General features: G+C 46.1%; 8 protein-coding genes across 9 annotated transcripts; 7 read left to right on the top strand and 1 right to left on the bottom strand.

The window, feature by feature from the left end:
- Positions 1-16: 16 nt before the first annotated feature.
- Positions 17-7,419, top strand: TERG_03357 (uncharacterized protein; the record flags this gene model as incomplete). The annotated part of the gene is made up of 3 exons (XM_003236264.1): positions 17-505; positions 565-3,846; positions 3,898-7,419. 3 exons carry the CDS (start codon positions 17-19, stop codon positions 7,417-7,419), a joined length of 7,293 nt encoding a protein of 2,430 aa, XP_003236312.1.
- Positions 7,420-8,718: 1,299 nt separating this feature from the next.
- On the top strand, positions 8,719-9,991 carry TERG_03356 (uncharacterized protein; the record flags this gene model as incomplete). The annotated part of the gene is made up of 2 exons (XM_003236263.2): positions 8,719-8,922; positions 9,014-9,991. 2 exons carry the CDS (start codon positions 8,719-8,721, stop codon positions 9,989-9,991), a joined length of 1,182 nt encoding a protein of 393 aa, XP_003236311.2.
- Positions 9,992-12,240: 2,249 nt separating this feature from the next.
- TERG_03355 (uncharacterized protein) lies at positions 12,241-13,425 on the top strand (the record flags this gene model as incomplete). The annotated part of the gene is made up of 1 exon (XM_003236262.1): positions 12,241-13,425. The coding sequence occupies one exon, from the start codon at positions 12,241-12,243 to the stop codon at positions 13,423-13,425; it is 1,185 nt and encodes a 394-aa protein (XP_003236310.1).
- A 680-nt stretch (positions 13,426-14,105) lies between these two features.
- On the top strand, positions 14,106-14,771 carry TERG_03354 (uncharacterized protein; the record flags this gene model as incomplete). Its single annotated transcript, XM_003236261.1, has 1 exon — positions 14,106-14,771. The coding sequence occupies one exon, from the start codon at positions 14,106-14,108 to the stop codon at positions 14,769-14,771; it is 666 nt and encodes a 221-aa protein (XP_003236309.1).
- A 2,177-nt stretch (positions 14,772-16,948) lies between these two features.
- TERG_03353 (uncharacterized protein) lies at positions 16,949-17,782 on the top strand (the record flags this gene model as incomplete). Its single annotated transcript, XM_003236260.1, has 3 exons — positions 16,949-17,054; positions 17,119-17,166; positions 17,226-17,782. The coding sequence occupies 3 exons, from the start codon at positions 16,949-16,951 to the stop codon at positions 17,780-17,782; spliced, it is 711 nt and encodes a 236-aa protein (XP_003236308.1).
- A 606-nt stretch (positions 17,783-18,388) lies between these two features.
- TERG_03352 (uncharacterized protein) lies at positions 18,389-19,942 on the top strand (the record flags this gene model as incomplete). Its single annotated transcript, XM_003236259.1, has 1 exon — positions 18,389-19,942. One exon carries the CDS (start codon positions 18,389-18,391, stop codon positions 19,940-19,942), a length of 1,554 nt encoding a protein of 517 aa, XP_003236307.1.
- An 82-nt stretch (positions 19,943-20,024) lies between these two features.
- On the bottom strand, positions 20,025-22,203 carry TERG_03351 (uncharacterized protein; the record flags this gene model as incomplete). The annotated part of the gene is made up of 3 exons (XM_003236258.1): positions 20,025-21,455; positions 21,519-21,664; positions 21,756-22,203. The coding sequence occupies 3 exons, from the start codon at positions 22,201-22,203 to the stop codon at positions 20,025-20,027; spliced, it is 2,025 nt and encodes a 674-aa protein (XP_003236306.1).
- A 409-nt stretch (positions 22,204-22,612) lies between these two features.
- TERG_03350 (uncharacterized protein) lies at positions 22,613-26,904 on the top strand (the record flags this gene model as incomplete). 2 transcript variants are annotated; one of them, XM_003236257.2, is made up of 3 exons in its annotated part: positions 22,613-23,021; positions 23,079-26,692; positions 26,767-26,904. In XM_003236257.2, the coding sequence occupies 3 exons, from the start codon at positions 22,613-22,615 to the stop codon at positions 26,902-26,904; spliced, it is 4,161 nt and encodes a 1,386-aa protein (XP_003236305.2). The 2 variants fall into 2 exon arrangements, with proteins under 2 accessions (XP_003236305.2, XP_047605915.1); XM_047749556.1 differs by lacking the exon at positions 22,613-23,021 and having other exon boundaries at positions 23,501-26,692.
- Positions 26,905-27,223: the final 319 nt, after the last annotated feature.

Raw genomic sequence — 27,223 nt, 5'->3', positions numbered from 1 at the left:
CGTCTGTGTTATCAAAATGGACTCAACACGAGTGCGCAGTTACAATTGCACCTCGAATGAAAACAGGGACGACTCAATTGGAAAGTTCCCCTTGTTGACTGATGGCTATTCTCCACCTTGCAGCAAATTCGAGTTGGAAACGAAACGCCACAACGTTTGTGTGGAAGGAGATCTCACGCCAGGAAACTTGTCAGAGTCCATTGTCATTTCAGCATGGGCATTGACCCTATCAATATATATTGGCACATCCAAAGTTTCCTTTCATGTCCTGCTCAAGGATGAATCCCAGTGGCGAACTTCGATATTCCATATAGATGCCAGTGAGAATCAGACACAGCAACAGTTCGTTCAGAAATCACACAGTTTGCTCCAGAAGCTTAAATCGGAGAGCATTTCGAATGAAGAAGTTGGAGACCGCGAGATTCTTGAACAACCAGTTAATACTGCAATTCTGATCGGTCATGTTTCGAGTAGAGCAGATTTATCAACCCTGAAATCTGTAAAGGTATTTCCATTTTCCCTCTACTGTTCAACATCGATAGTGGCTGACCAACGCACTTGAAGCAATTTATTACTCTAGATGCCATGGGCCCAACAGTAGGAACAGACTTCTGCCTGAGTTACCAGAACTTTATGCTTTCTGATAAGCAGGCAGTGAACGTCGGTTCCACGTTTGCGAAAATCTTGTCAGGTTTTATACGAATTTCCGATAGACCGCTTGGTTCTCTGGAATACATGAGTCAGCTGCACATTTCTCAGCTGTGGAAGTTCAATAGTGGCATTTCTAAAGAACCCTGGATGGAATGCTTCCATGCTGTCGTTGAGAGACATGCACGAGAAAATCCCCTATCTCAAGCAATCGATGCATGGGATGGGAGATTCACATACGCAGAACTGAATAATCTGTCAATTCTGCTAGCCAAATACCTTCAATCCCAAGGAGTTGGGCCCGGTAGTGTTGTTCCGATATCTTTTGAGCGTTCTGCGTGGGCGATCGTGGCTATGTTGAGCGTGTCAAAAGCTGGCGGCGCATTCGTGAGCATTCCGCCATACTTGCCATCTGGTAGAAGAGAAGCAATGGTTCAAATGATATCTCCGTCAATCTTATTGACAACATCAGATTTTTGTCACCTCTGGGCCACTGGACCAAAATGCATTCCGATAGAGGGCAGCCGTATATATTGTCTACCAACATCCGAACTGCCCCTAATAACAAAACCCAAACCGGAAGATACCTTTTATATAATTTTCACCAGCGGTTCAACAGGGGCCCCAAAAGGGTGTATGGTATCCCATTCGTCGTTCTTGAATGGAGCTTTAAGAAAAGCTCCAGAATGGAAATTTGGACCCAAGCGCCGTGTCCTTCAGATGCTAAGCCATACATTTGACATGAGCCTCCTTGAAATCTGTACTAGTTTAGGTTCTGGAGCATGTGTATGCGTACCCCGGACGGAGGAAATCGAAGATAGCCTTGCAAATGCAATTAACAAATATAACGTCAGTCTCGCAGTTATGACCCCGTCACTTGCCAGACAGTTAGAACCTGAAGCAGTACCTGGACTACAGGTTCTCTGCCTCGGAGGAGAATCATTTCCTAAAGACCTGGTCACACTGTGGTCTGAGCGAATCAACCTCTTTCAATTCTATGGCCCAAGTGAATGCTCAATCAATTCATCAACAAGAGCTATAACACACAAGAATACTGATCCATTGAATATTGGAGTTCCTAATAACGCAGCATGTTGGGTGGTATCCCCGGAAGACTACAACAAGCTCGTCCCTATTGGCGCCACCGGGGAGCTTTTGGTCTCTGGTGCTATTGTCGGCCAAGGGTATTATAAAAATCCTGTCAAGACTGCGGAATCATTTGTCCAGAACATCGCTTTTCTTCAAGGAGATCCTCACTACAGCGGCTGGCGCTGTTACAGGACTGGAGATTTAGTGCGATGGAACTCAGATGGGACGCTTGTCTTTTGTGGGCGTTTAGATAGCCAGGTAAAGCTCAATGGTCAACGCCTTGAGCTGGGTGAAGTTGAATACCATTTGACTCTCGAGGAAGAAGTCGGCCATGCAATGGCGATGGTTCCAAGGACAGGACGATGTAAGGATAATTTGATGGGGATAATATCCTTAAAGTCGTCACCTCCTGTCGACAGCAACGACGAAATATCAACTCTTCAAGGTGCCTTGGTTGATCAAAGTATACAATCCATCCAGAAACGATTACAAAATTCTCTTCCAAGGTATATGGTTCCAACTATATGGGCGTGTATCCTTAGGATGCCTATGTCTGCATCTGGAAAAATTGATCGTGTTAGAGTACGCCGATGGGTTGAAGAAATGTCAGAAAGCACATTTCGTGAGATAACTGGGGGTATACAACAACCTGAAGACAGGAAGCCTTTGAGTAAGATAGAACAGTTTGTCCAAAATATATGGAGTTCTGTTCTTGACTTGTCACCACAGGATGTTGGTCGTCATCAATCATTCATACAACTTGGTGGCAGTTCTATCCTAGCCCAAGAAGTTGTAGCAAAATGCAGGAAGGAAGGTATAGGGCTGACAATGACTGATATTTTGACTTGCAATGGTATTGCCGGAGCGGCATCCTTGACAACAGCACTTGGGAACAACGAGTCGCAGACAAGACTGCTTTCCTCCACTTCCACACCAGCGTGGCGAAAACTTCGAGAAAAGTACGATTTGTCTCGCCTAGGGGTTTCACATATAGAGGACATTGAAGATGTGTATCCTTGCACACCTATGCAAATAGGTATGTTCCTCGGCCAGATTCGAAAACCAGGCTCATATCATCTTCGATTCTTCTATAAACCGATTGTGAAGGGTGGTAAATTGCCAGAACTCGGAAAGATTAAATCAGCCTGGCACCAAGTTGTTTCTCACCATACCTCATTGCGTACAGTATTTGTGGACGACCTGGGAGTCGGTGCCGAGTACCATTCCGTTGTATTGCGCAACGCCCCGGTAGATGTGTGTATAGACGAAGTCCCAGCGAATCTTTCACCCTCTGAGGCTATGGAAACATTTACCAAGTCAATCAAACGATTTGCAAAGCGTTCAACGTTCCATAGAATATCCCTATGGGTATGTGGTGACAAGGTCACGTACCTCATGATAGAGGTATCCCATGCCTTAGTTGATGGTGCCGCCATGGAGAACCTGATGAGAGATTTTGCAACTGCCTTCGATGACGGACAGCTCCTTTACCAGCCACAGCCCTATCGAGAATTCGTAAAATATGTGGCTTCACAAAACAATGAGGCTAGTGCTAGGTACTGGACGACGTATCTCAAAGATTGCCCACCCTGCATGATACCCGTCAGTAAACAGATGATGTTTGACGACCTGCCCACTCGCTTCTTGAGAAAGGACTTCGTCTACGAGAAAAGCAGTGATTTTCTAGCCAAGTGCAAAGAAAGACAAATAACAGTGGCATCGGCTGTTCGGGTTGCTTGGGCATTGGTCCTCAGGGCATATATTGGGTCCAGTGACGTATGTTTCACTTATGTTGCTGCTGGTAGAGATGTACCCGTGAAAGATGTGAACAAAATGGTTGGACTATGCCTAAGCATACAGCCTTGTCGAGCGCAGCTCTGCACTGGCACAACGTTCGTATCTCTTGCAGAAAGAATGCAACAAGAATATATCGAAAGCATGCCATACCAACACTATCCTTTAACGGAACTAAAGGCGAGGTTATATCCAAGAGGCAGTGAGGCTATGTTCAACACGGCCGTTTCCATGGAGTGGACTGCTCGAACTGATCCATTTTATAACACTTCCATTGCATTCGAGGAGATTAGGGAGCAAGATGACCCGACAGAGGTAAGGTTCAATGCATTGAATTCCCCTAGACCATTACTGATGATGCAGTAGTATGATATTGTTGCCAACGTCGAAATTGTCGACAATATCATGAAGCTGGGCTTTTTATATTGGCCATCTTTCAGTGACATAGATGTGATACATATTGCAAATGCTTTTAAAAAGGCATTGGATCGTTTGCTGGACTCTGCGGATAAATCGGTGGAGGCCATCTCGTTGGATGGTGAGCATGTATTTCATGCCATGAAGTCTCCAGACCAGGAGTCACTGCATCACACAGAAACGTGTGTATTTGACGCTATAGAGAGACAAGCTATGGCACAGTTGAATACTCAAGCGGTGGTATCTTGGGATGGAGAATACTCCTATGGCCAGCTTACTAAATATTATACCACCTACGCAAAGTATCTTGTCGAGCAAGGAGTCAACAACGGAGATATCATTGTCGTATGTCTCGACAAATCTTGCTGGTCTGTCATAACAATATTGGCGATTCTGAAAGCAGGTGCCGTCTTTGTTGCCACAAATCCCCTTCATTCTCAGCAGCGACTCGAGAGTATAGTGAATCATTGCCAGGCAAAGCTCATCATCGTCGAGCCTAGATATTCCTCGCTTTTCGAGACGGTTGATACGCCAACAGTTGTAGTGAATAAGGAAACAGTAGAGAGGGCCCTACTTACAACAATACTTCCAACAATTCGTGACTCTGATATAGCGACGATCGTTTATACTTCGGGAACCACTGGGTTGCCAAAGGGAATTATAATCGATCACGGCTCCCTGTGCACAAGTGTGCTCCAAGGACATGGAAAACGCTATGGATTCGACGAAGAGACTCGTGCACTGCAATTTGCTGCTTTCACATTCGACGCTTGCTTGCAGGAAATCATTACCGTTCTATCTCATGGAGGATGTGTATGTGTTCCGTCAGAGGATGCGCGTTTATCAGATCTTGGAGGTTGCATAACCCAAATGCGAGTGAATTTAGCGCTCCTCACACCAACTGTCGCGAGACTCATTAGATCTCAGGATGTCCGCTGTCTGAAAAGGATGATATTGTGTGGAGAGCCAATGTCTCGCCAAGACCTAGAAGCATGGGCGCGAACGGTTACCCTCTACAATGGATACGGACCAGCTGAAGCAACTATCTGTGTCTCCATTAGCGGTCCTCTGGACGTTTCGGATGACCCTGCCAATATAGGATACGCTGTAGATGGAACAAGACTTTGGATAACCGAGGCAGCAGATTATAACCGTCTTGCCCCTGCCGGATGCATTGGAGAACTGGTCATTGAGTCACGTCAAGTCAGCCGAGGATATCTACACGATGTAGAGAAGACGAATGCCATGTTTATCAACCCTGCCTGGCTGCCGGGATGTAGGGTATATAAAACAGGTGATCTGGCAAAGAGAAACCCAGATGGAAGCCTAACATACTGTGGTCGCAAAGACACACAGGTTAAGCTACGTGGACAGCGAGTGGAGCTTGGAGAGGTTGAATACCATGTGTGCGAATGCTGGACAAATGCATCAGGGGTAGTAGCTGAGGTTATATACCCGACGGGAGAAGAGAAGGCGACATTAGCTGCATTCGTCTGCACTAGCGATGCACAAAACAATGCACTCGGTGATCTCGATGGACCCGAAGAACCCAAAACTGGGTTGTCTCCGGTTTGGGTATCAAAGGAGTTCATTGAGCAACTAGAAGATCGGCTGCCATGTTACATGGTTCCGTCCATATTTTTCACAATACCTTCCGTACCCCTCACCCCGAATGGAAAGACAGATCGCCAGCACCTCCGTGATATCGGTTCCAATTTTACTAGTGAACAGCTTGCCCGTGTAAGCGATCACCAGAATAATTCCAAACGTATGCCGTCAGAAGCCAGAGAACGGAAACTGCAGCAGTTGTGGAGTTTCGTTTTGAATATCGACAGGAGCCAAATAAGCTTAGACGATAGCTTCTTCCGCTTGGGTGGGGATTCAGTCTCAGCAATGAGGCTGGTAACAACTGCAAGGAAATCCGGTATTAACCTGACAGTAGCAGATGTATTCCGTCACCCTCATATCGATGAACAGGCCAGGATTGCATCTTCATCCTCCAACAATATTTTGAAGACTCTGATAGGCAAGCCGTTTGCACATATCCAGAGAAAGGACTTGGAGAGAGTTGTTTCTTTGGTGGGGCTTGGGCCCTACGCTAATATTGCGAGTGACATCGAAGATATCCTTCCAGCGACCGATTTACAGTCATTTTATGCCTCACGCGTAGCTGAAGCTTCAAGGGACGCATTAAATTATTTCTACCTGAGATTTGACAACACCCCTGATGTCACCAAGTTGCGTCACGCTTGTCAAAGCATTGTCGACCAATTTCCAATATTGCGTACAATATTCATACCGACCCAAGGCAGGACTTATCAAGTTGTCATTCGAAGGCTTCAGGTACCTTTAGAGATTCACAACAGCGTGAAGAACTTAAGCAAGGCAAGTGACCTATTTTGCCTCCAGGATCTAGAAAACAAAATCATTTCAGGCTCGCTATTCTTATCTTTCACACTGATTCGACATGCAATATCTGGGTCTCAACTTATCATCCGTATGTCCCACGCACAGTATGATGGCATGTCGTGGCCATTAATTCTTCGATGTTTCCAAGAATCATATGCTGGAGTTCCACGGAGCCCAACTCAGTCATTTTCAGGTTTCATCTCATACACCATTGGGAAAGTGAGTGAGTCAAGGAAATATTGGACAAATCTTCTCCAAGGGTCACATATGACGCAAGTTTCCGCTAGATTTATGATGGACACCCCCTTGCAAAGGGTGGAGAAAACCCATGTTGAAAAAACAGTGGAGTTGCCAATCCCGCCAAAGGGCGTCACTGTCGCGTCACTCGTGAGTTCAGCATGGTCACTTGTCCTCAGACAAATAACAGGCAAGAGGGACGTTGTATACGGGTTTGTCGTTGCTGGGCGAAACATCGGTATGCCACAGATACAAAAGGTTGTTGGCCCATGCATGAGCACAGTTCCTGTCAGAATATGTTTCAACTCTATGCGGACAACAATAGATCTCCAGCGCCATACAATGAATCAGTACTTTGCCATGGGAGATGCCGATTCTTTGGGTTTCCAGGATATTGTGGAGAACTGTACCCGATGGCCAAGCGGTACCAAGCTTGACACATTACTTCAGTATCATGACATTGACGAAACTCCAGTGGTTACATTGAGCGGTGGCCCGGATTCGGAACCCTGCAGTGCACAGCTAGACTGGTTCCGAAAACCATACGCCGCACCCACAAACATTGAGGTATCTGCTCGTCCAAATGGCAAAACACTTGGAATCACGGTCTCTAGTGATGGAAGTTTGCTAAGCACTGAGTCTGCCACGGCAATCCTGACAATGTTCGAAAGATCTATTAAAATACTTTCTAACGGTCGTGCAATTCCGTTGGATTCGATCAATCTTCTCGCTGTTGCAGCCCGCCGGAACCAACCCAAGATTCCCGATCTCTGTCCGCCAGCTTACTTAACATTTCAGCTGTTAAGTCTGATGCTTGGATCATGAATCTCCTATAATATCTATTTAGTAGAAGGGTGGTTTGTCTTTTGTTTGACGTTGTCGTTCACATGCAAGTTGGCTGAGGTTCAAACTTTTAGCACGTTTCCTCGCGCTAGAAACACATGACACCAGCTTATGTAAACCAATTGAGCTGACTAATTGCTAAGCGCGCGGTTGACAAATAGAATTATATTAGTGAAAAGGGAGTTCTTATTGGTCTAAATCGTTAATTGGTCGACAAGTGAGTTTAGAATGTATTCAGCTGATTATGACAATTTTCTGCACCGTACACACCCGCTAGTCATCGCTTATATACAAGTAGGTATGATTAACGTGGTATCATATTTCGCGAACCCATGCTCTGGCTCTGAGCCAAGGTCATATTAGGAAAATGATGACTTTTCTTATGCAAGGAGAGCTCAAGCCGAGTGCTCGCTCGCCTTCCTTGATGACACCGTGACCGAGGTAATATGGAGAGAAGAATCAGAGCCAACCACTACTATTAGAGTTAGTATGAAATCACAGAGCATACCACTAGTATTATTGTAGTTATCAAAGGCTTAAAGTATCCGATTCGACAATGCCCGTTGAGAGTCATATACCCATCCCTCGAAGAATTTCCTTCACTTGACTAGATAAGCATAGCAGAATTGACGCATAAGGTGGAAATAGTTGCTAACAGTCTAATGAAGGAGAGCACCAAAGATACTCATGGGTATATCGGGAGCAATATCACTCCTGGAAGCTACTTGTATCTGCGGGCAATGCGTCTAAGTGCTTGATGGAAACGCATACTCTGTACCGGCCAGTACTCATGCCAATCAATGTGATCCTCGTAATAGCCGAATTTCTGGAGATTTTTTCGCTTGTACCACTAACTAGCTAATCACAGCAAGAAGCAACACTTGGAATATTCCTTTATCAGCGTTAGGTGTGCTTACTAAGCTAGACAAGACGATGCCCCTGCAAAAAGGCGCGTTCTGGGCTTGCTGCACCTAGCCTACGGTGGAAAATTCCAGCCCCAAAGGACAACTAGCCAGGGTGAAACAGACTATTGACGAGCTGAGAGTGAGGCGCTCCCGTCACAGCCCCGGATCACGTGTAGTTAGGCCATTGGAGAGTGCCATATCGTTCCAGGCCATTTGATAATTGACGCCCTTGTTCGGGGAGAAAAGGTGTTTAATGCACCGCCGTTCCTGGCTCGCCCTCAGCTGGAAGTCTTTCAGGAAGGGTGACTTCACTCGCACCTGGGCAATGAGAAAATCAAGGCATTTGCCATAGCAGATAAACCCCTAAGCCTCTACGATGCTGTTTTACCAGTCAATTCTACTCCTCTGTTCCTGGGTTTCGGAAGGATGCCTCAATCAGCAAACTCCTCTGGATCTCGATTCTCGTTCCGTATACCACCCGAGTACTGCCTTCGAAGAGAAGGTGAGTTGGGCTTTGGAGCAGTTTAAAGTACCGGGCCTTGCAATATCGTTCATAAATGGCAGTAGAGTATTCACAAAAGTCAGCAATGTCCCTTTCACTTTTCTTCTACTCATTTCAACCTTATTCCGCAGTATCAAGGTCGAAATTTTGGCTGCTTAGATCTTCATAGGGGTATGGTGTTGCAGATCTTGCTTCCTCACAGCCGGTGTCAGAACACACCCTCTTCTTTGGTGGGAGTACAACGAAAGCCTTTACAGCAGCGTTGATATCAATTCTTGTGGACGACAACGAGAACTTCCCGGAGATACAATGGGACGCAACGGTTCACAGCATTATTCCAGACGATTTCACCCTGAGTGATCCATGGTTTACTACGCAAGTTACGGTCGAGGATATGCTCTCACACCGGTCTGGCATGCCACGCCATGACTGGGTCTGGTTTGCCAACATGACACTGCAGGAAGCTGTGAGGAAGATGAGGTACCTTCCACTTACATCGACTATCCGTACAAAGTTTAACTACTGCAACTTGATGTACATGGCTGCTGCTCATTTGATCGAGACTAAGACGGGGCAACTGTTTAAGGATGTACTGCGCGAGCGTATCCTAGAACCTCTAGGGATGACAGAAACATACGTTTCTTTGTCTGATGCCCAGGCTGCTGGTGGAGAAATGGCACGAGGTTACTTTCTCAATTCAACGGGACAGCTACAAGATACGGACTTATCGTTCCATGAGAGTATCAGAGGTGCAGGAAACATCATTACTTCAGCAGCGGATTATGCAAAGTGGGTTCAAGCAATGATACAACGAAGTCCGCCAATCTCACCTGCAGGGTATACTGCCATTCTGGGTGGACACACCATCATATCTCCAGAACCAATGGCTCCCGATACATCCCCGACCTTGTACGGGTTTGGATGGTTTTTGCGTACATATGCTGGAGAAGTGATATTTCAACACCCGGGTGGAATTGAAGGGTTTGGCAGCCTTGTGTGCTTCCTACCTAGAAAGAGGATTGGATTTGTTATCCTAGGCAACAATATGATAGGGACAAACGCGGCTGTCACATTGCTTGGAAACCATTTAATCGACGATATTCTCGGAATCCAGGAAAGACACCGTCCAAATTGGCGAAAGAGGTAATTTCATGCAATAACCTATCCACAAACCATATAAACGTCCAAAAGTACTTACCGATGTTGTAATTTTATAGAGCCGAAGCCACACTAGAGAACACCAAGATTTCTCCGCGAGTCTTGGATGATCTCTATCCACGTATCCCTAGTCCGCCTCTTCCTCCTCCGTTGAAACTATCAGAATACGAAGGAACCTATACACACCCTGCCTATCCAACGCTGAAAGTAACAACTGACTGCCCCAACCACTCACTTTTCCCTAAGGTGTCTGGCAAACGAAAGCTAGGGCCTCATCGTCTCTGTGCCAAACCCTTACACAGCGCGTTCGGCAGTTCGGCACTGGTTCTGGAACTCAGGCATGTCACGGGTGATTTCTGGGTAGTTGGGACGTTGATGTACGGTGCCACTTCAGCCACGAGGGGGAAATTCGTCCTGAGCCCAGAGGGAGCTATCAACCAGATTTCCATTGAGATGGAGCCGACCATGGCGTTAGAGCATAAGGGTATACATTGGAAGAAGACGACTTAGCCACACCGCTATCACTTCATGCTACATGCAAATGTACTGTGGAGGAGGCATATCAGCATATACTAAGTATTTAGCGGCCCTTGGGAAATATATAGCCTGGTTAACATTGGACAATGGTTTCGATAGCCAGATAATATACTCCATATTGAGTATCAGTTTAAATAGGATTCTCTGTATTTTCTAGATAGTTCAACTAACCAGGCCTACGGCAGGGAGAGCAGAGAGGCTTGGCCCGGTTATGGAGTAATTGTGGGGCTTTCTAACTAGTTATTGTGGCTTGACTGGGCAATCTTCAACTAGTTAACTACTCCGTAGTTAGTTTCTTTTATGTCACACCAAGTTGTTTCAACTTCCAACGCCCATCACACATCACAACGAAGCATCGTTTACTCCGCGGCTGCTCAATGGATGCCCGTATCCCAATTATCATAATACCAAAAATCAAGTCGAAAATCGTTATAAGATTCTCTTTTCGGGCGCGCCCTTAACACGTCTCGCCATCGCGGTTTCGCGGAATTCAGATCTCAGCCCTTGGGTCCCCAGGCCATTAACTACATGATCCCTCGCTGCAATTCAATAGAATGAGTGAATGTCCCTGTTCTTACACCATCTCAGAGATTGTGGAATCTAACAGAGAGCGTGAACCAACAATGTGCAAGAAGAACGAGGATAATATCGTGTCTACACAGCTCCATCTGGGCTACACGAGTTGGACTACAGGCTGAGCAAGTGGATTCATATAATAGCTCCATTTAGGATGGCCAAAATAGCCGGTGGACAAAACTGAGTGCTTTACCATATACCCGGCCATCCTCTTCAAAACATTATGATTTATGCAGCGCTTAATCAAGGCCAAAAATTTAATCCTTGCGCCTATACATAACTAACCAAGATTGCGGCTGCATATCTCTGACTCAAACACCGTCTGAAAAATGAGTGATACCCTGCTCAGTTCAAATAACATCTACGTCACAGTAACTCACGCTATAGCTCACTTAATTGGTTCAAACCTCCCGGACTTAAAGTCTCCTTGTTTCCATGGTTATTGGGACTACCCACCGATAGCCCTCTTTTGCACCAGAAATTACTGACGTAACTAACCCAATATTCAGTCTTAACACAAAGCTATCGCTCGCCAATATATTTCACACATCATCGTGAGTCACCGACGTGATGTGGCGCTCAATTTACAAGAGCAAAGACAAAAGCTAAATTGCCCCAAGCGAGATTTACCACTGCACGGTGACACTACGAGAAAATTTCAGCAAACCCTATGGTTGAGCCACGGCTTTACCTAACCCATTAACTAAGGAGTTATATCTAAGGCAGCTCGTTGCTAATAAAGTTATAACTTCGATTGTTGTTTGACTATTTGACTACTTATCAAACTGCCAACCCAAAAAGCGAGGAGTACGTCATTCCAAGCCTAGTCAATAGCAGAGTCAATGACGTCAAAGGCTCGAAAAGATGCATCAAGAGCGCAATCGCCCATTATGCCCAAAAAAATACATCTCACCATTTATTCATATCACTATATGGATCACCTACTACAGCTGTCACAAAACTACCGCCGAGAGAAATACAAGGACCAGAAAAGTACCACGAAAAAGACCTACCAAGATTTAACTCATTGACTTGCATCAAACCGTTGAACCAAAGAGGTAAGTAAGCGTATCAGCTCATGGAAAGAGAATATACCTCTTTATTAACTATTGTTTAACAGTAACAATGGACGCCTGCATCCGAATGATACTGCAGATACTCATGTTACTATGGCCTACGTTCTCAAGGACCACCGAATCCCAGGCTGCTCAACCTCAGGCTACTAAATCCCAGGCCACTAAATCCCAGGCCGCTAAATTCCAGGCCACTAAATCCCTGGCCGCTAAATCCCTGGCCGCTGAATTCCTGGACGCTGATTCCCTGGACGCTGATTCCCTGGACGCTGATTCTCTGGACGCTGAATCTCAGGTCATTAATAAATCCTTTCCCCGGAAAATTCTAGCGCCTATACATGCACTCCATGCCGATGCAATATATTGCATTGTTTCATTGCTGCCATCAGGTGACGCCGCTGCATTTGTTCTCGCATCCAAGTCCTTTTGGCAAGCTGCGGGTGGGCAAAGAGTCGTCAATAGACTGTCGAAACCTAGTGACAGTCGTATAGATTTCCTGGAGAGGATTGAAGCCCAATTTCCTGAGCATGTGCTCTGCTACCGTTGTCAGATATTCCATACCCAGTGCAAGAAAAAGCCCCTTTTAAAGCCAGGTCAATGCGATACAGAAACTGCCATTCATTTTTTCGGGCCTAGGGATGAAAGGAACATTCCGTGTCTGCTATATAGACAGGCGAAAGAGGTCATGAACCATTATCGGTTCGGCCCTACGCACGGTCGGTGCGCGGCCGCAGCTATGAATATCAACACCTTTTACTTGAAACCCCACGGTGAATACTGGTCAACTAAGGGTGTCTGGAATTTCGATATCAAGTTTATATCTAATAACTTGATTCTAAAAGAAGACGTATGGATTATGTATCGAGCATCGTTTCCACACGATGCATCTGACTATTTGAATGGCTTCAAGAAACACCTGCTGCCTGAAATTACGCTACGTAGCCAGGTGAGTGACTGTTACTACTGTTACCGATGTCCCTTAAGCCATTCGGAGAGAGAAATTCGAATCTCCCGTCTACGATATAAACCCAGTTGTATATTGATTCGAAGCACCACTTGGGAGAATCTCGGGGCCTGCAAAAACTCCAAAGGAAGCTTATGGGAGCATGGAACCGAGTTTTCTCCCTGCAATTTTGCCCGGGTTGCCATAGAACCTAGAGATCTCAAGTACAAACACCATTTCGACTCCGAATTGCCCTCTCGAGATTATCGGGGAAAGGAGATTGATTTTTGGTGATCTATTACAGACTGAAACTGTTTGCCGAAGAGTTCCCACTGACTCAAAGCGAAAACTCCTAACTACTACCTAGCAGCTATAGGCATGCTTCCATTGATCCCTCCTTTACGACCACTTCCCTCCTTACACCCGGCCCCCCTTTTTATCTTATATATCAGAGCAGACAACCCGCTTGCAGATAAAGACGAAATGACTGCTAATTGCAATCCCTCCTTCCCCAGCTTGGTCCCTTGAAAGGCAGGAGCATTTCATGACCTTCCAAGATATCAATCACTCCTTCTTGATGCTCATATTTACTAGGCAAACTCCCTGGCTCTTTCCTTTAAAATACTCCTCCTGTTCGTTCCTGCACTCTCAACTGGCCACTTCTTTCCTGTTGTCACCAAAGGCATAGTCGTGCCTTCCAGGATACCAGTCGATCCTTCTCATCAACCTGTGTTTATTGACTGACATCACAAATAAACAAAATATTGCCAGACATGGAAGGCACTCGATCGCCCTATAAATCTCTCTCCAAGTTCCCAAATTCTTCCTCTTCCTCCTCTTCTTCTTCTTCTCTCCTCCAACGGCGCTCATATCTATTCCTGTCGCTCCAATATAAATTACTACTGTATATAACACCGTTGACTCTCGTTTTTTTGTTTTTAACCTCCGTGATGGCTTGTCAGTGTAACCTCACCATGCTAGAAACGGCCGTGCGAAGAGGAACAGCCAAAGAAGCCATCGACTACCTGTCATGGCTCCTCTTCCCGGTCCTAACTGGGATAGTATTACATTACTTTCCCCAGTTAGACTCATGGGCACGCGACAAGCTTGCCAAGAGGACAGTCGAAGACGCCGAGAACCCTGAACCGGACCGGCAAACTGAAACCACCCGACCCGTTGCTCAGGGTGTCAACGCCTCCGGCCCTCTTTCTCAGGGGAGTGGGTCGGGGGTAACTCTAGAGAGCTTCATGACTGAGTGTCAAAGCTTCATAGATTCAGAAACGCAGGCGAGGGCCGAGTTACTGGAAACTTTGAACGGCATCAAGACGGCGCTCCAAGCCCGTCAACACTCTGGTCATCCCGTGGCTAGCCCGGTGGCAGCCCCTGAAACTACAGCCGCTGACGCTGGAACCTCAACCACTGAGGATCAGGCTCCTGAGGAGGTTAGACCCCCAGATGCTGCAGACCCAGTGCCTGTCAATCTTGAGGTTCCAGCTCCAGAGGTTGTAGCCGAAGGGGTGGTGAACCCAAAGCCGACAATTTGTTGCTGCCCTAGAGCGAGGGCCCCTCGATGTGGAAAGGTGGTATCTCGCCGGATCAAGAGGTTCATCCGCGGGATCCTGCGGTCTGGGGAAAGGTGATCGGCGTTTTTTTGGGCGTTCTGTTTTTATATTTCTTAGCAATGTATTTTTTACCCCCCATGTAAATAGCCTCGGTCGAAAGCTCACATCTCTTCGTGGTGGCCGAGACGAGTAGTTAACGACCAGGTAACTTTCCCTGGCCGTTGATGAAACCAAGATGAGCTGCCTTGAACTAGCTGACCTACACCATAATTAACTAATTCACTGATCATTCGAATTGGGCTTGGATGTACTGCGTAGACTTACCCTCTTTTTAAGAACATCCAATTAATTATCAGTAATTTGTCATAGTAGACCGTTAATGTTGCTAAGGTAATGTCAGGATATATGTACAAGCCATCTACTCGCTATATTCGGCTTGGCCTTTAGCCTCGCACATCAGACAACTAAGTAGCCGAACATCATCCTCCTATTGACAGGTAATCATAGCGTTCATTGACCCAGGGTAAAGATGTGTTATTTTTGCAAAGCAACTATTAAAATCGCCCTTTCCTGGAAGACTGATTCACTAGATGCTCATTTCACCTGTTTAGCATGTTAGGAGGGTGAACCTCTGCTTTTGAAAAAGACTGTGTGCTACTTGAGTCTCAAATCGACGACTGTACGCGATAAAATTAAAGTTCATCTAACTATGTAGTTAACGTAACTAAGGGATTCCATTTTAAAGTAAAACAAGCTCATTTTTACTTTTGTAATTTGACCAATCAAAAAGAATACTTTTGCTTATTTGTGATCTCCTCGCTGACTTATATTATGCACACATTATTGGTTAGAGAATTTGTCGGCTGTGTACGACGCTAATCCGTTCTGGAACTGCTTAGTCATTCATTTTGTCGCTCAGATGCCATTGACATGCAGGCTGCTGGCCGCCCCCAGGTGCCACTCTCTTACTTCAACGTCTCAACCAGAGGAGAGGTGTCCAGCGATAAAGTTAGGATTTATCCAATGGAAGAGATTTTCTTTTAAAGTGAACTCATCGGAGCTGAAATGTGACCAATCATTAGGGGTAATTTTAGGTTAAGGTGGCGTCCCCACTGAAATAGCCATATTACTCATTTATTATTGGCTAAAATATTCGTTAGCTTCAACAACATGATTACGCTAAACCGTTTCTGGACCTGCTTAGTCATTGTTTCATATTTGTCCCGTCGACGACTTCACAGCCAATCGACAACATATCAAGTTGGAGATACATTTGATCCTCCAGAACTCACCCCACAAACAAGGAATAATAAACGATTTCTGCACTTTAGTGGATTCTGCACTTTGACGTCATGAAAGTTGTTTTTCGACGCCTTCGTATTTGCCGGCATATGATACCCCATGTCAAGTTTGGAAGATAAGATCTGCTAACCGATGTCAAGGCTCTTACTGGACCATTCCACGATGGTCCCATCACAGGGTTGCTGAATCCCCCTTGCCTAGTGACAAGGGCCACAAAGCTTCTTACAGTTAGACATCCAGTGAGATTGCGATATTTCACGAGGAACTCCCAACTGTGAAGCCAAAACAACCAGGGATATCGGCGCTTGAAGGTGCATGTCAACCAGCCGCCAGTATCAAAGGCCGTGCTGCTGCTATTCTTATTCCCACCCCTGCCTCAGGAATTTGCTGGACAGAAGGAATACCAGGAACTGTGGCAATCTATAGGCTCCGGGCCCTCCAGTCAGCGAGTCCCAAGTTCCACGACGGCTGATCCCGTCAGGCCCTCTTGGCCAAAAGTGAGCCAAAGATCTGAAGCAGAAACACTGTTGTCTTTGGCCGAACCGCCCGGAAGGACAGGGTTTGGAGAGCCGGTTGCCTATCATGGTGGCCACTGTGCAGTTAACATGGGGTTTATGACACGTTAGGGGCAATGGGCTGCATATCAACTTCATCTTTGTGCAGTTGCAGCGCTATCTACAACAACTGAGACCGAAAGCTGCAGATTTGCCTGTCTACCCTGCCAGAAGGAAGGATTCGGGCGCGTAAGTCTGATGGAATATCGCCATCCACCAGACATAAAAGGAACATGTCTCCCTCAGTGATTTCGGCCCTTTTCTCTTGTTCAGCATAGCGATCTTTTCCATTCTTGCCGTACATTTTCAAAAAGTCTTTCCTTCTTTCCTCTCTTTCCACCACTCTTTCAATTCTATACACTCCTTACAAGCGAAGTTGATCTTCCGTCATCTGCCAATATGCGTGCCTCTACATTCACTCTCTATGCCCTTTGCGCAGCTGGATCTGCCATGGCCCACATGGAAATGCAGTGGCCATATGCCCTGAGAAGCAAGTTCAACAAGGGTATGAATGGCCATCTTCCTGCTCTGATTGACCGAGATGTGCACGGTGCTAATAATGTTTATAGAGAACACCAACCCTGACTGGTCCATGACTGGCCCTCTGAACCCTTCGGGTAAGCTCGACCCAATTGACACATTCATGAAGCGTGCGGATACTAATGGCTCCCTATAGGAGCCGACTTCCCTTGCAAAGGTTACCACAAGGACCCATTCAAGTCTGTTGCTACCTACGAGGCCGGCCAAGAGTACAACTTGACACTTGCTGGAAACACCCGCCACGACGGAGGATCCTGCCAGGTCTCTCTCAGCTACGACAACGGCAAGACCTTCAAGGTTATCAACTCCTATCTCGGCGGCTGCCCCATGAAGGATACCTACAACTTCAACATCCCAGCCAACGCACCGTCAGGAAAGGCTCTCCTTGCATGGTCTTGGTTCAACCTCGTCGGAAACCGTGAGATGTACATGAACTGTGCCCAGGTCACTGTTGACAGCAAGAGCGCCTCCACCACTCAGTTCAACTCTCTCCCTGACATGTTTGTTGCCAATGTTGGAAATGGCTGCACTACCGTCGAGGGACAGGATATTGTTTTCGAGGACCCCGGAAAGAAAGTGCAGTATGCGGACGGCGTGACTGCACAGACCCAGGTGTCCCCGAAATGCCCCAAGAAGAGCGCAAAGAGGTCTGAGAAGTGCGGTGGCACTCACTCTGCTAAGTTCAGAGTCTAAGAATCCACGTTTCTGCGCTATTTACATGCCTTTACGGATTCAAATTCGGAAGGCCTGTATATTACGAGCACATTGGAATGATGACGGTTTCATTCTTTTGACCATCGCCCTCTGGTAGGGCCATGCCTTTTTTACCCATCCCCATTTGACTTATGATTTTCACGCTCACCTGGTTCGGTGTTGCATACGCTCGTTTACAGTATTGGAGTTTTTTGTTTATGGAAAACATTGTGTATATACTTCTGTCGCTATCGCTCGAATATATGATCAAATCTTCACGTACTGCTGCCGTGCTAGGTGTAACATTCAGGAATTATATATATCACTCTCTGAAGCATACATCTGAATACCATGCTTCTCTCCTGACTTGCTCGGTTACTTGTTACGAGATAACCGAACTACCCGGCACTAGTTCGTACCTTGGCCTTTGAACTAGTTAGTTAAGGTCTGGAAAGGCGCAGAGCCCCTGGTGATCTAGGTACAAAATAATCTGATATAAAACCGGGATGAGCCCCGCGTTTCCACCCTTTGTACAGGACAAAAACCAAGTGGCCAGGACTTTAGAAGCCAATATCACCATTTCATACTCCAAGAGTAAAGCGAAATATGGAACGGAATCATTTAAAAGACGGCGTTGGCATACAGGTCGACGATAGTCACTCAAAGGAACTCTGGGATACGGCACTCAATCCCCCCAGCCGTAGTGTTCTCCCTCCAGCAGCATCACTGGCGCACTCGCGCTCATCCATCATTACTGAACTCTCTCATACTGGTCAAGGATACACTCAAACCAAGGACCATTTGTTCAATGATATCATCCCCGGGTTGAATGACTCTGCAATCAATGCAAATTACTATGGCTTTGTAACCGGCGGAGTGACTCCTGCAGCTTTATTAGCCGACAACGTTGTCTCTGTCTATGACCAAAACGTCTGCGTTCATCTTGTCGACCACTCGGTTGCAACAGACGTGGATTATGCTGCCCTTTGCCTGTTAAAGGATTTATTCGGGCTTAAGAGGGACGAATGGCCCCATGGGATATTTACTACCGGTGCCACTGCTAGCAATTTGGTTGGTCTAGCGTGTGGAAGAGAGTACGTCTTACGAAAGGCAGCTCAAAAACGAGGTACCAGTGGAAATATCGCTTCCGGCAACATTACAGATAGTGTGGGCGAGTATGGTATGCCTGCAGTTCTTGAAGCAGCGGGCCTGAAGGGTCTTCAGGTATTGTCTACCATGCCACATTCTTCTGTGGGAAAGGTTGCCGGTATCTTAGGAATTGGTAGGGCAAATGTCAAGTCCATAATATCAAAAACTGGCGAATCTCACGGACAGCCATTGGAGTTTGACTTTGAACTGTTTGAAAAGGAGTTGGCAAGGGATGGTTTTGCTTCAATCGTGTCTATTTCCTGCGGAGAAGTCAATACCGGACGCTTTGCAACCAAGGGAATAGACGAGTTCAGGCGTGTACGGGAACTATGTGATAAGTACAATGCATGGCTTCATGTTGATGCTGCGTTCGGGATGTTTGGGCGTGTCCTTGATGATAGCCCGGAGTTCGAAATTATCAAGAAAGGTAGTGAAGGGATTGAACTTGCGGATTCAATTACTGGGGACGGGCATAAACTACTGAATGTCCCATACGACTGCGGATTCTTTTTCTCTCGCCACGGAGATGTTGCAGAGGAGGTCTTTAGAAATCCTAATGCCGTCTACCTCTCGTCTTCATCCGGAGAGCATATACCAACACCCCTCAATATAGGCGTGGAGAATTCAAGGCGATTCAGGGCCTTGCCTGTCTACTCGACTCTTGTTGCATATGGCAAAGACGGTTATAGAGCCATGGTGGAGAAACAAATTCGGCTTGCCAGGCTGGTTACCGACTGGCTCCACGAGCATCCCAAATACACGATTCTCGGAGGTGGAGCTTCAAAAGAAGACTTGATCGCTGCCACATACGTTATAGTTCTATTTAGAGCCAAAGATGAAGCACTCAATGCCAGGCTGGCTAGTGCAATAAATGGTACTGGCAAGATGTTTGTCTCTGGGACTAAGTGGGCTGGGGAGCCTGCATGTCGGGTTGCAATTTCGAACTGGAAAGTACAAGTTGAGAGAGATTTCACCTTGATTAAGGAGGTTCTTGATGAAGTTTCTAGATAGGTTATGCCAATGAATATATGAGGGATGGAAAATATATTATGAACTTTTTTTATATTGGTTATGGACTGTACCATTCTATAGATCATCTCCGTCTCGGCCCTGAATCACCCCGAGTAGCCATACTAACCACTTCACCAATTCCCGCCTCTGCTTGCTCATCTTCGAGGGCCGTAATCTCCTCGCGGCAATCCCACCATTTCTCTTCAGCAAAGTCAAACGCAACCTTCCGGAGTTCCTTGACTGACATTTCGGCGCCACTATCTTTCTCCCTCAGTTTTGCCAGAACAATGTCTTGCCATTCTGTCGAACTTCTGCTGTAGAACTCGCGCAAACTCTCAAATGGTCGTGGGTGCGGTCGAGAGTCGACTACAGTTGGTTCTGGCTCCTCTTCCTTCTCGGCCTCACCCTCGATGGATGTAGGCTCTGTAATTTCAGTTGCAACTGTAGAAGGAGCAGTAATAGATGAGGTTTCTTCTATGTTCTCATCTTCATCACCCTCGTCATCATCCTCGTCATCTTCATCTTCTTCATCTTCACTATCTGGGACAATCGCATCGTTCCAGTGTTCAGGTTCTTCATAGAATATTTCTCTCACACCATCCATCTTGAGTAAGTCGATGGAATACATATCACAAAGCGTGAATTCTTGATCTCCTCTTTCAAAAGTGCCACCGTACATAAACAGGGTATCTTCCTGGACAGTAAGTTGTGCGTTAAACCGGCGATGCGGCATCTCAAACCGGATAGGTAGTGATTTCTTCCCCGTGGTTTCGGGTATATCTTCATCCTTCTCGTCTGTTTCCGGTAGCAAGTCTGCTTCAGCTTTTGATGGGTTGGCCTTAGCCTCTAACAGTGCTAAATTACGAAGTAACTCTTCCTCATCTGCTTTCCCCTTATTGCGTGACTTTATGGCCCTCTCAGTAGCTTGCTGTTTTTTAATCCCTGATTTCGGAGCTCGGAGAGGAAGAGGAAAGAACCTGTTTCTCTCAATATTCCACGCAAAAAGGTTATCAAAGAACTCGCTTTCTATACCTTCCTCTGTTGCCTCAACATCATGGACGCCTCCAAAAAAGATACCTCGCCCTTTATGGAATGCCATGGTAACACCCGCGCGCGGGGGGTTTGGGGCATTGACCGGCCGTTTCCTTTTCTCCCATCGGATGGTTGGTGAAGCAGTAGATGGTGCATCTGGTGGGGGAGGGGTTACCCGTAAAAACCAGGTATCTTGGTGGATCATTGGTTTAAGCACTGAGCGTTGAGCACTACTGCCGCCACCTTTTTGTCCTTTGTTCGCTTTGGTTGCTGCTTTCACACGGGAGTATCCACCAAAGAGCACGGCGCCTGACTCGTGTGGAAGAAAAGAAAAGGACGACCGGGCATCAGGCTTTTGCGTTGCCGGTGGCAATGCAGGGTTGTACCAGGTAAACTTTTGGCAGTCATAGAGCCAAACATCTTGCAAGTACTTCGTTTGTTGCGAGGTATCTTGGAAACCGCCAAATAGTATGATGTAGTTCTAAACTCGAATATTAGCAAGGCATTATAGAGCTAAGGCGGTAGGTATACTTAAATCACATACCTTATAATATGTCATTCTATGCCCACTTCGAGCTGGAGGGCCTTTACTTTTGGTCTCTATACGAGTCCATTCCCTAGTAGACGGATCGAGGTGCCAAAAGTCATTGTAATGGTAGAATGTTCCTTGCTTAGGCGATGAGAATTCTCCTGTTTAAAAATGCAATTGTCCATGATGAAACATAGTTAGATATCATTTTTAAGAGTAGAGGTACTATGAGATTGAAAATAGTTGCCCTACCTCCAAAGAGGTATATTCCTCCCGCGTTCCCTCCACGACACCATGCATGTCCACTCCTGGGAAGCGGGCTGTTCGGGCTGGTAACAACCCTCCATTCATTCTTCTCAATTAGATATACATATAAATTGTTGTAGAATGTAGCCAGCGACCCATCAAAGTACTCTCCGCCAAATAGGAAAATCTCCCCTCGATTTGATGGTGAAGCAATGATGGTTGAAGAAGAGCGGGGTGATGGCGTGCCGCTCGCAACTTCAGTGACTTTTAGAAACTTGGCCTGCTCTTCAGCATAAGCAGCTAGAACAGCATCAAGGTCAACGTCTTCTGCATCGCTGTCATCATTCAAGCCCTTGGCTTTAGCCTTCTTCTCCTTTTGAGATGCTTTCTTTGATTGCTTTGCGGCAGCTCGGGCTTTCTGCTCCGCCTTTTTGGCCTTTTTATCTTTTGCCATGGTGGTAGAGTAACGTCTCTACGAATCAAGTGACACGTATATCTACCTGATTCGAATACCAAAAAAGAAGAAAACAAAACACCCTCAACCCCTCGATGCTTCGATGGCTTCTTGTGATAATCAATTGTGTGAAGTTCGAAGGCTTGATTTCATTGGACGAGATGGAAAAGTAAAAACTATGACTAATGGCTTTGATTATGTAATGTTATGCTTAGTCATACACATGGGAATATATTTATTCCGAATTACGTAAACTTCCATTGTCACATGATTTCCTTAATTTAATATCACGTGACAGGCGCGTCTATCGCGACATCTCGAGTTGATGTTAAATTGATAAAAACACTGACGACAACAACAACTTGAAAGCATGGGAAACCTAGAAAGTTACGAGATATGACAGGCATCTATGACAAAGAACAATTTAAAGGCTCACCTGGCCTGGCTTTTGGAGCGTCCTAACCCACTCGACGATTTTGTGATTCCCCAAGTGACGCTCGATTCGCAGGTTGCGTTAGCCGATTCCGCGAGCACTGAGCCGACGACTTATATCGAGCCAGAGCTTGGCCAAAGACCATCTACTGCATTACACATAGAAGAAGTTTCATCCGCTCCGCGGGCTGCTGCTCCTGGTAATGATGATGTGTCGACTGATAATACAATGGCCGTACTCCAGCTCGCATCTCCCCCACCACGCAATAGGCTACACAGTACACTAAGCGCCAAATGCTCAATCGATGTACCAGGAACTCCGGCAGAAAGGAATTCCAAGAAACGGCCCCTGTATAGAACCGAGTCAGAGACGCCAAAGACAAGAAGTGTGTCCTGAAATCCGAAGATGAAATACATTGATAATAAGCTAATATGGTAACTAGTAAAACAACGAAGCCTAACAAGCATAACTCCCCCAACCAGTAGCAACAGCTCAAGGCTTGCGAGAAAAGCTGGAATATCTGGTTCAGTCCTAAAGCAAGAGGAAATTGAGTCTGTTGATCTCACGAAAGATGCTGAACGCAATCTATCTTCTTCAGGCTCCGCGTCAACCTTCGGAGAACCTCGGCGATTATGGAGAGAGGACTATGCATCTCGTTCGGGGCCACATAGTAGTAGCAGCGAGAAGAAGAAAAGGCGGAAAACCCCCGATTCGGAGGATGACTTCTATCCTCAAAAAAAGCACTCTTCCCCATCCCCCATAGTTCGGCAATTGAAAAGGGAGAAAATACGGCCTGAAAAGGCCAAGACCCCAGTTGCGCAACGAGTCATCAATGACTCTGAAGATGATGGTGTTTATCTTGACATGATGGAAGAAGATACCTTCTACCCTCGCCTGTCTCAAGGAAAGGAAAGCACGGAGGCTTCCAAGAAGATAAATGAGCGTAATGCCATATCAAAACCAAAGCTTGATGTTTCACAATCATCATCAATTGCACAGCCTCCTAAAGGAACCCAAGCACACCCTCTTCATCCCTCTACTCCTGCAAACCCCCTCCCTAGTGAGAGGGCAGATGCACTGATAACGAGATACCTGAACACACCTCCAACATCTTTTCGTCGAATAATTAATACCCTCAATAACGACAGGACAATAAAGGCAAAATCTGCCTATGACCTGATCTTGGAAGGGATTGACAGTCAGGATAAGATGAAGGAAGTCAGGATTCTGGCCTCCCGTATAAAAGCCATGGAAGAACTTCAAGAATTACATTCCGATTTCTGTTCCTCCAAAATGAATCATGACAAGTTGAAGTCAGCCCTAATAGCCTCCATTGAACAGATGGGCGATATTCCTGACAGCTTCAAGGTTACTGAGATCAGGGAGTCAGCCCAACGGCTACAGGAGAAGGAAGCGAAAATAGTTTCCTTGATACAGGAGTCAGAAATGTTTAAAGGGCAGAGTTGTGATATTTCGACGACAGATAGAGATTCGTTTGCAAAAGCGGATCAAGAACCAGATTCCTTTTCTCAGGTCAAATCAACTGTAGTACCACAGGCTTCCACCAGTGAGGATGAGAGCCGTCATCATACTTCTGCCATACCAAGGCCCAATGATACAATATCATTCCCTAGCAACCACACTGGTGGAACGAGAAAAAATGATATCATGCGTCCTCCAGTACCCGAGACACGGTGGTCACAAGAGTTCCCTTCTGCTCCACGTAATGTCAAGAGCCCCCTAAGTAGTTGGGATACCCAATTTGACGATGCCGAGGATTTTGTCGATATGCTTGACGATGACCCTCCTTATTCTAGAACCATGGACGCTCCATGTGGCCTGGCAACAACGGCAACTGCAGTTGACTCCGACTTCGATGATCGATCTGCCTCCAATCCATATGATGAACTTGAGGACTTTTTTGATTCTCCTAATTCCAAGCCCGCTCCGTCTGCTCCTGCTCCGCCTGAATCCCACTCTCAATTCCCTAATAGGGAGGTGTTCCGTGAAACGTCCGGAAATCAGTCAAAACCGCCGTCGGTGAAACATCTCAGTCAAAAGGATGTTGGCCAGATAAGCTCAGTGGAAGGCCATCCCTGGAGCAAGGACGTCAAATCTGCCATGAGAGAAACATTCAAACTACGCGGCTTCCGCCCCAATCAACTCGAAGCTATCAATTCTACCCTCAGTGGCAAAGATACCTTTGTTTTAATGCCTACAGGAGGTGGTAAATCTCTTTGTTATCAACTGCCATCTATAATACGAACTGGGAAAACGAAAGGAGTTACTATAGTGATTTCTCCTTTACTAAGTCTAATGCAAGATCAAGTTGCCCATCTTCAAAAACTCAATGTGAAAGCCTTCTTGATAAACGGAGATGTGTCAAAGGATGAACGAGCTACGATTATGAACAATCTCCGGAGCCTCCGAGCCGACTCACTTATTCAATTGCTCTACGTTACACCCGAAATGCTTGCCAAAAGCCGTGCCATGGAAAGCGTATTGCTTCAACTCCATAGTAATGATAAGCTTGCTCGCATAGTTATTGATGAAGCTCACTGTGTCAGTCAGTGGGGCCATGACTTCCGACCAGATTATACTGCGCTGGGTACGATGAGAGAAAAGTATTCCGGTGTCCCAGTAATGGCATTGACTGCCACGGCAACCCCAAATGTCCAAGTTGACGTTATACACAACTTGCGGATGAAGGGGTGTGAAGTTTTTACTCAATCGTTTAACCGCCCAAATCTGACGTACGAAGTGCGAAAGAAGGGAAGAGCCCAAGATGCGCTCAAAGATATCGCCGATCTTATTACAAATGATTACCCTGAGAAATGTGGAATAATATACTGCCTCTCGAGAAAAACTTGCGAAAGGGTAGCTATGCAGCTCTCCTCCAAATTTGGCGTCAAGGCGGCTCATTACCATGCCGGGCTGAGCTCAAAGGACCGGTTTACAGTTCAAAGAGATTGGCAGTCAGGAAAACATAATGTTATCGTTGCGACAATCGCTTTCGGGATGGGGATAGATAAGGCTGATGTGCGCTTTGTTATTCACCACTCAATTCCACAGAGCCTGGAAGGGTATTACCAGGAAACTGGTCGGGCTGGTAGAGATGGCAAACGATCTGAATGCTATCTTTACTACGCCTACTATGATTCTACTTCGATAGGTTACATGATCAAGAAAAACAAGGAGACTACCCATGAACAAAAACAACGCCAACGACAGATGCTACGTCACGTCACCCAGTTTTGTGAAAACATCACGGATTGCAGACGTGCTCAAATTCTCGCATATTTTGACGAGAAATTCAAACGAGAAGACTGTAACAGGACATGTGATAACTGCAAATCTGACTTCACATTTGAAATCCGTGACTTTACGCAGCATGCTGCTGCTGCTGTTAGGCTTGTTGAAAATCTGGAAAGCGCGAAAGTGACAGTCCTGGCGTGTGTAGATGCCTTCAGAGGTTATCCACGCCAGTCAGAGTTCTCTCAACTTCCAGAATTTGGATATGGGAGTGAACTTGAACGTGGCGATGTTGAACGATTGTTTAGACATCTCCTTTATGAAGATGCGATTGAAGAACACAACGTACCAAATCAACGAGGATTCGCTGTTCAGCACGTCAAGCTGGGACGAAATGCTCAACGGTTCAAGACTGGTCGGCACAAGACGGAGCTGCCGATACGTATCACTCCTGGCAAAGCAACTACTACCCGACGGGCTGACACGAACTTTACTGGTGTTCGAGTCGCTAGAGATGATCAGCCAGAATCCACCAATGTGTCTTCGCCAATTCGAGGCCCATCTCATTTGCGCATGCAAGATCGGAGAAGTAGCAAGGTGCAAACAGAAGATGATGAAGATGACGACGATAGTGATGGTTTTGCCCCTATTCGTGATGCAAGAAACCCAGGCAGTCCATCAAGATCGCGTCACTCACAGCTTGGCCCTAGAATAACAGATGATGGAAGCCGTTCTGGCCTGAGCGATCTTCGTGAAATGGTTCTAGACGATTTTTTGCTGAGGGCAAAAGGGAAATGTGAACAGGTATGCCCCCTCCCTCAAAAAAAAAAAAAAAAAAAAAAAAAAAAAAAAAATCCTTGGCTAACTTCAGATTATAGATCAAGATGGAGAAAGGTCTTCGGGAACAACCATTCCCAGATGCTATCCTCCGAGAAATGGGCATTCGTCTTCCTTCTAGTATGCATTTCCCTCAAATTCTTACATCAGCGGATAGATTTATTGACTTGATTAATTAGCTCTCAGTGAACTTTCACGAATTCGTAACATTGATCCTGACAAAGTTGAGCGGTACGGCTCAAAGTTCTTAAAACTTATTGCTAGGTCAAAAAAGTATTACGAAGATATAGCCGGAGGCCAGGAACAAGGCGAAGATGTTCACGATCCCAACCACGAAAATGTTGTTACTATAAGTAGCGACGACGAGATATATGGTGACTGGACTGAGGATGAACTAAACTATGCAGATGAAGCTCAGAATCACAGCCCCTACTTCCCAGATGACACAGCCTCATCCTTTAAGGCAAAAGGTTCGTTATCGCCTTATCCATAAGTTCT

The sequence above is a fragment of the Trichophyton rubrum genome (assembly GCF_000151425.1).
Source record: "Trichophyton rubrum CBS 118892 genomic scaffold supercont2.3, whole genome shotgun sequence".
Lineage (NCBI taxonomy): Eukaryota > Fungi > Ascomycota > Eurotiomycetes > Onygenales > Arthrodermataceae > Trichophyton > Trichophyton rubrum.
Note: the sequence above shows the minus strand (reverse complement) of the source record. Positions and strands in the feature narration are given on the sequence as shown.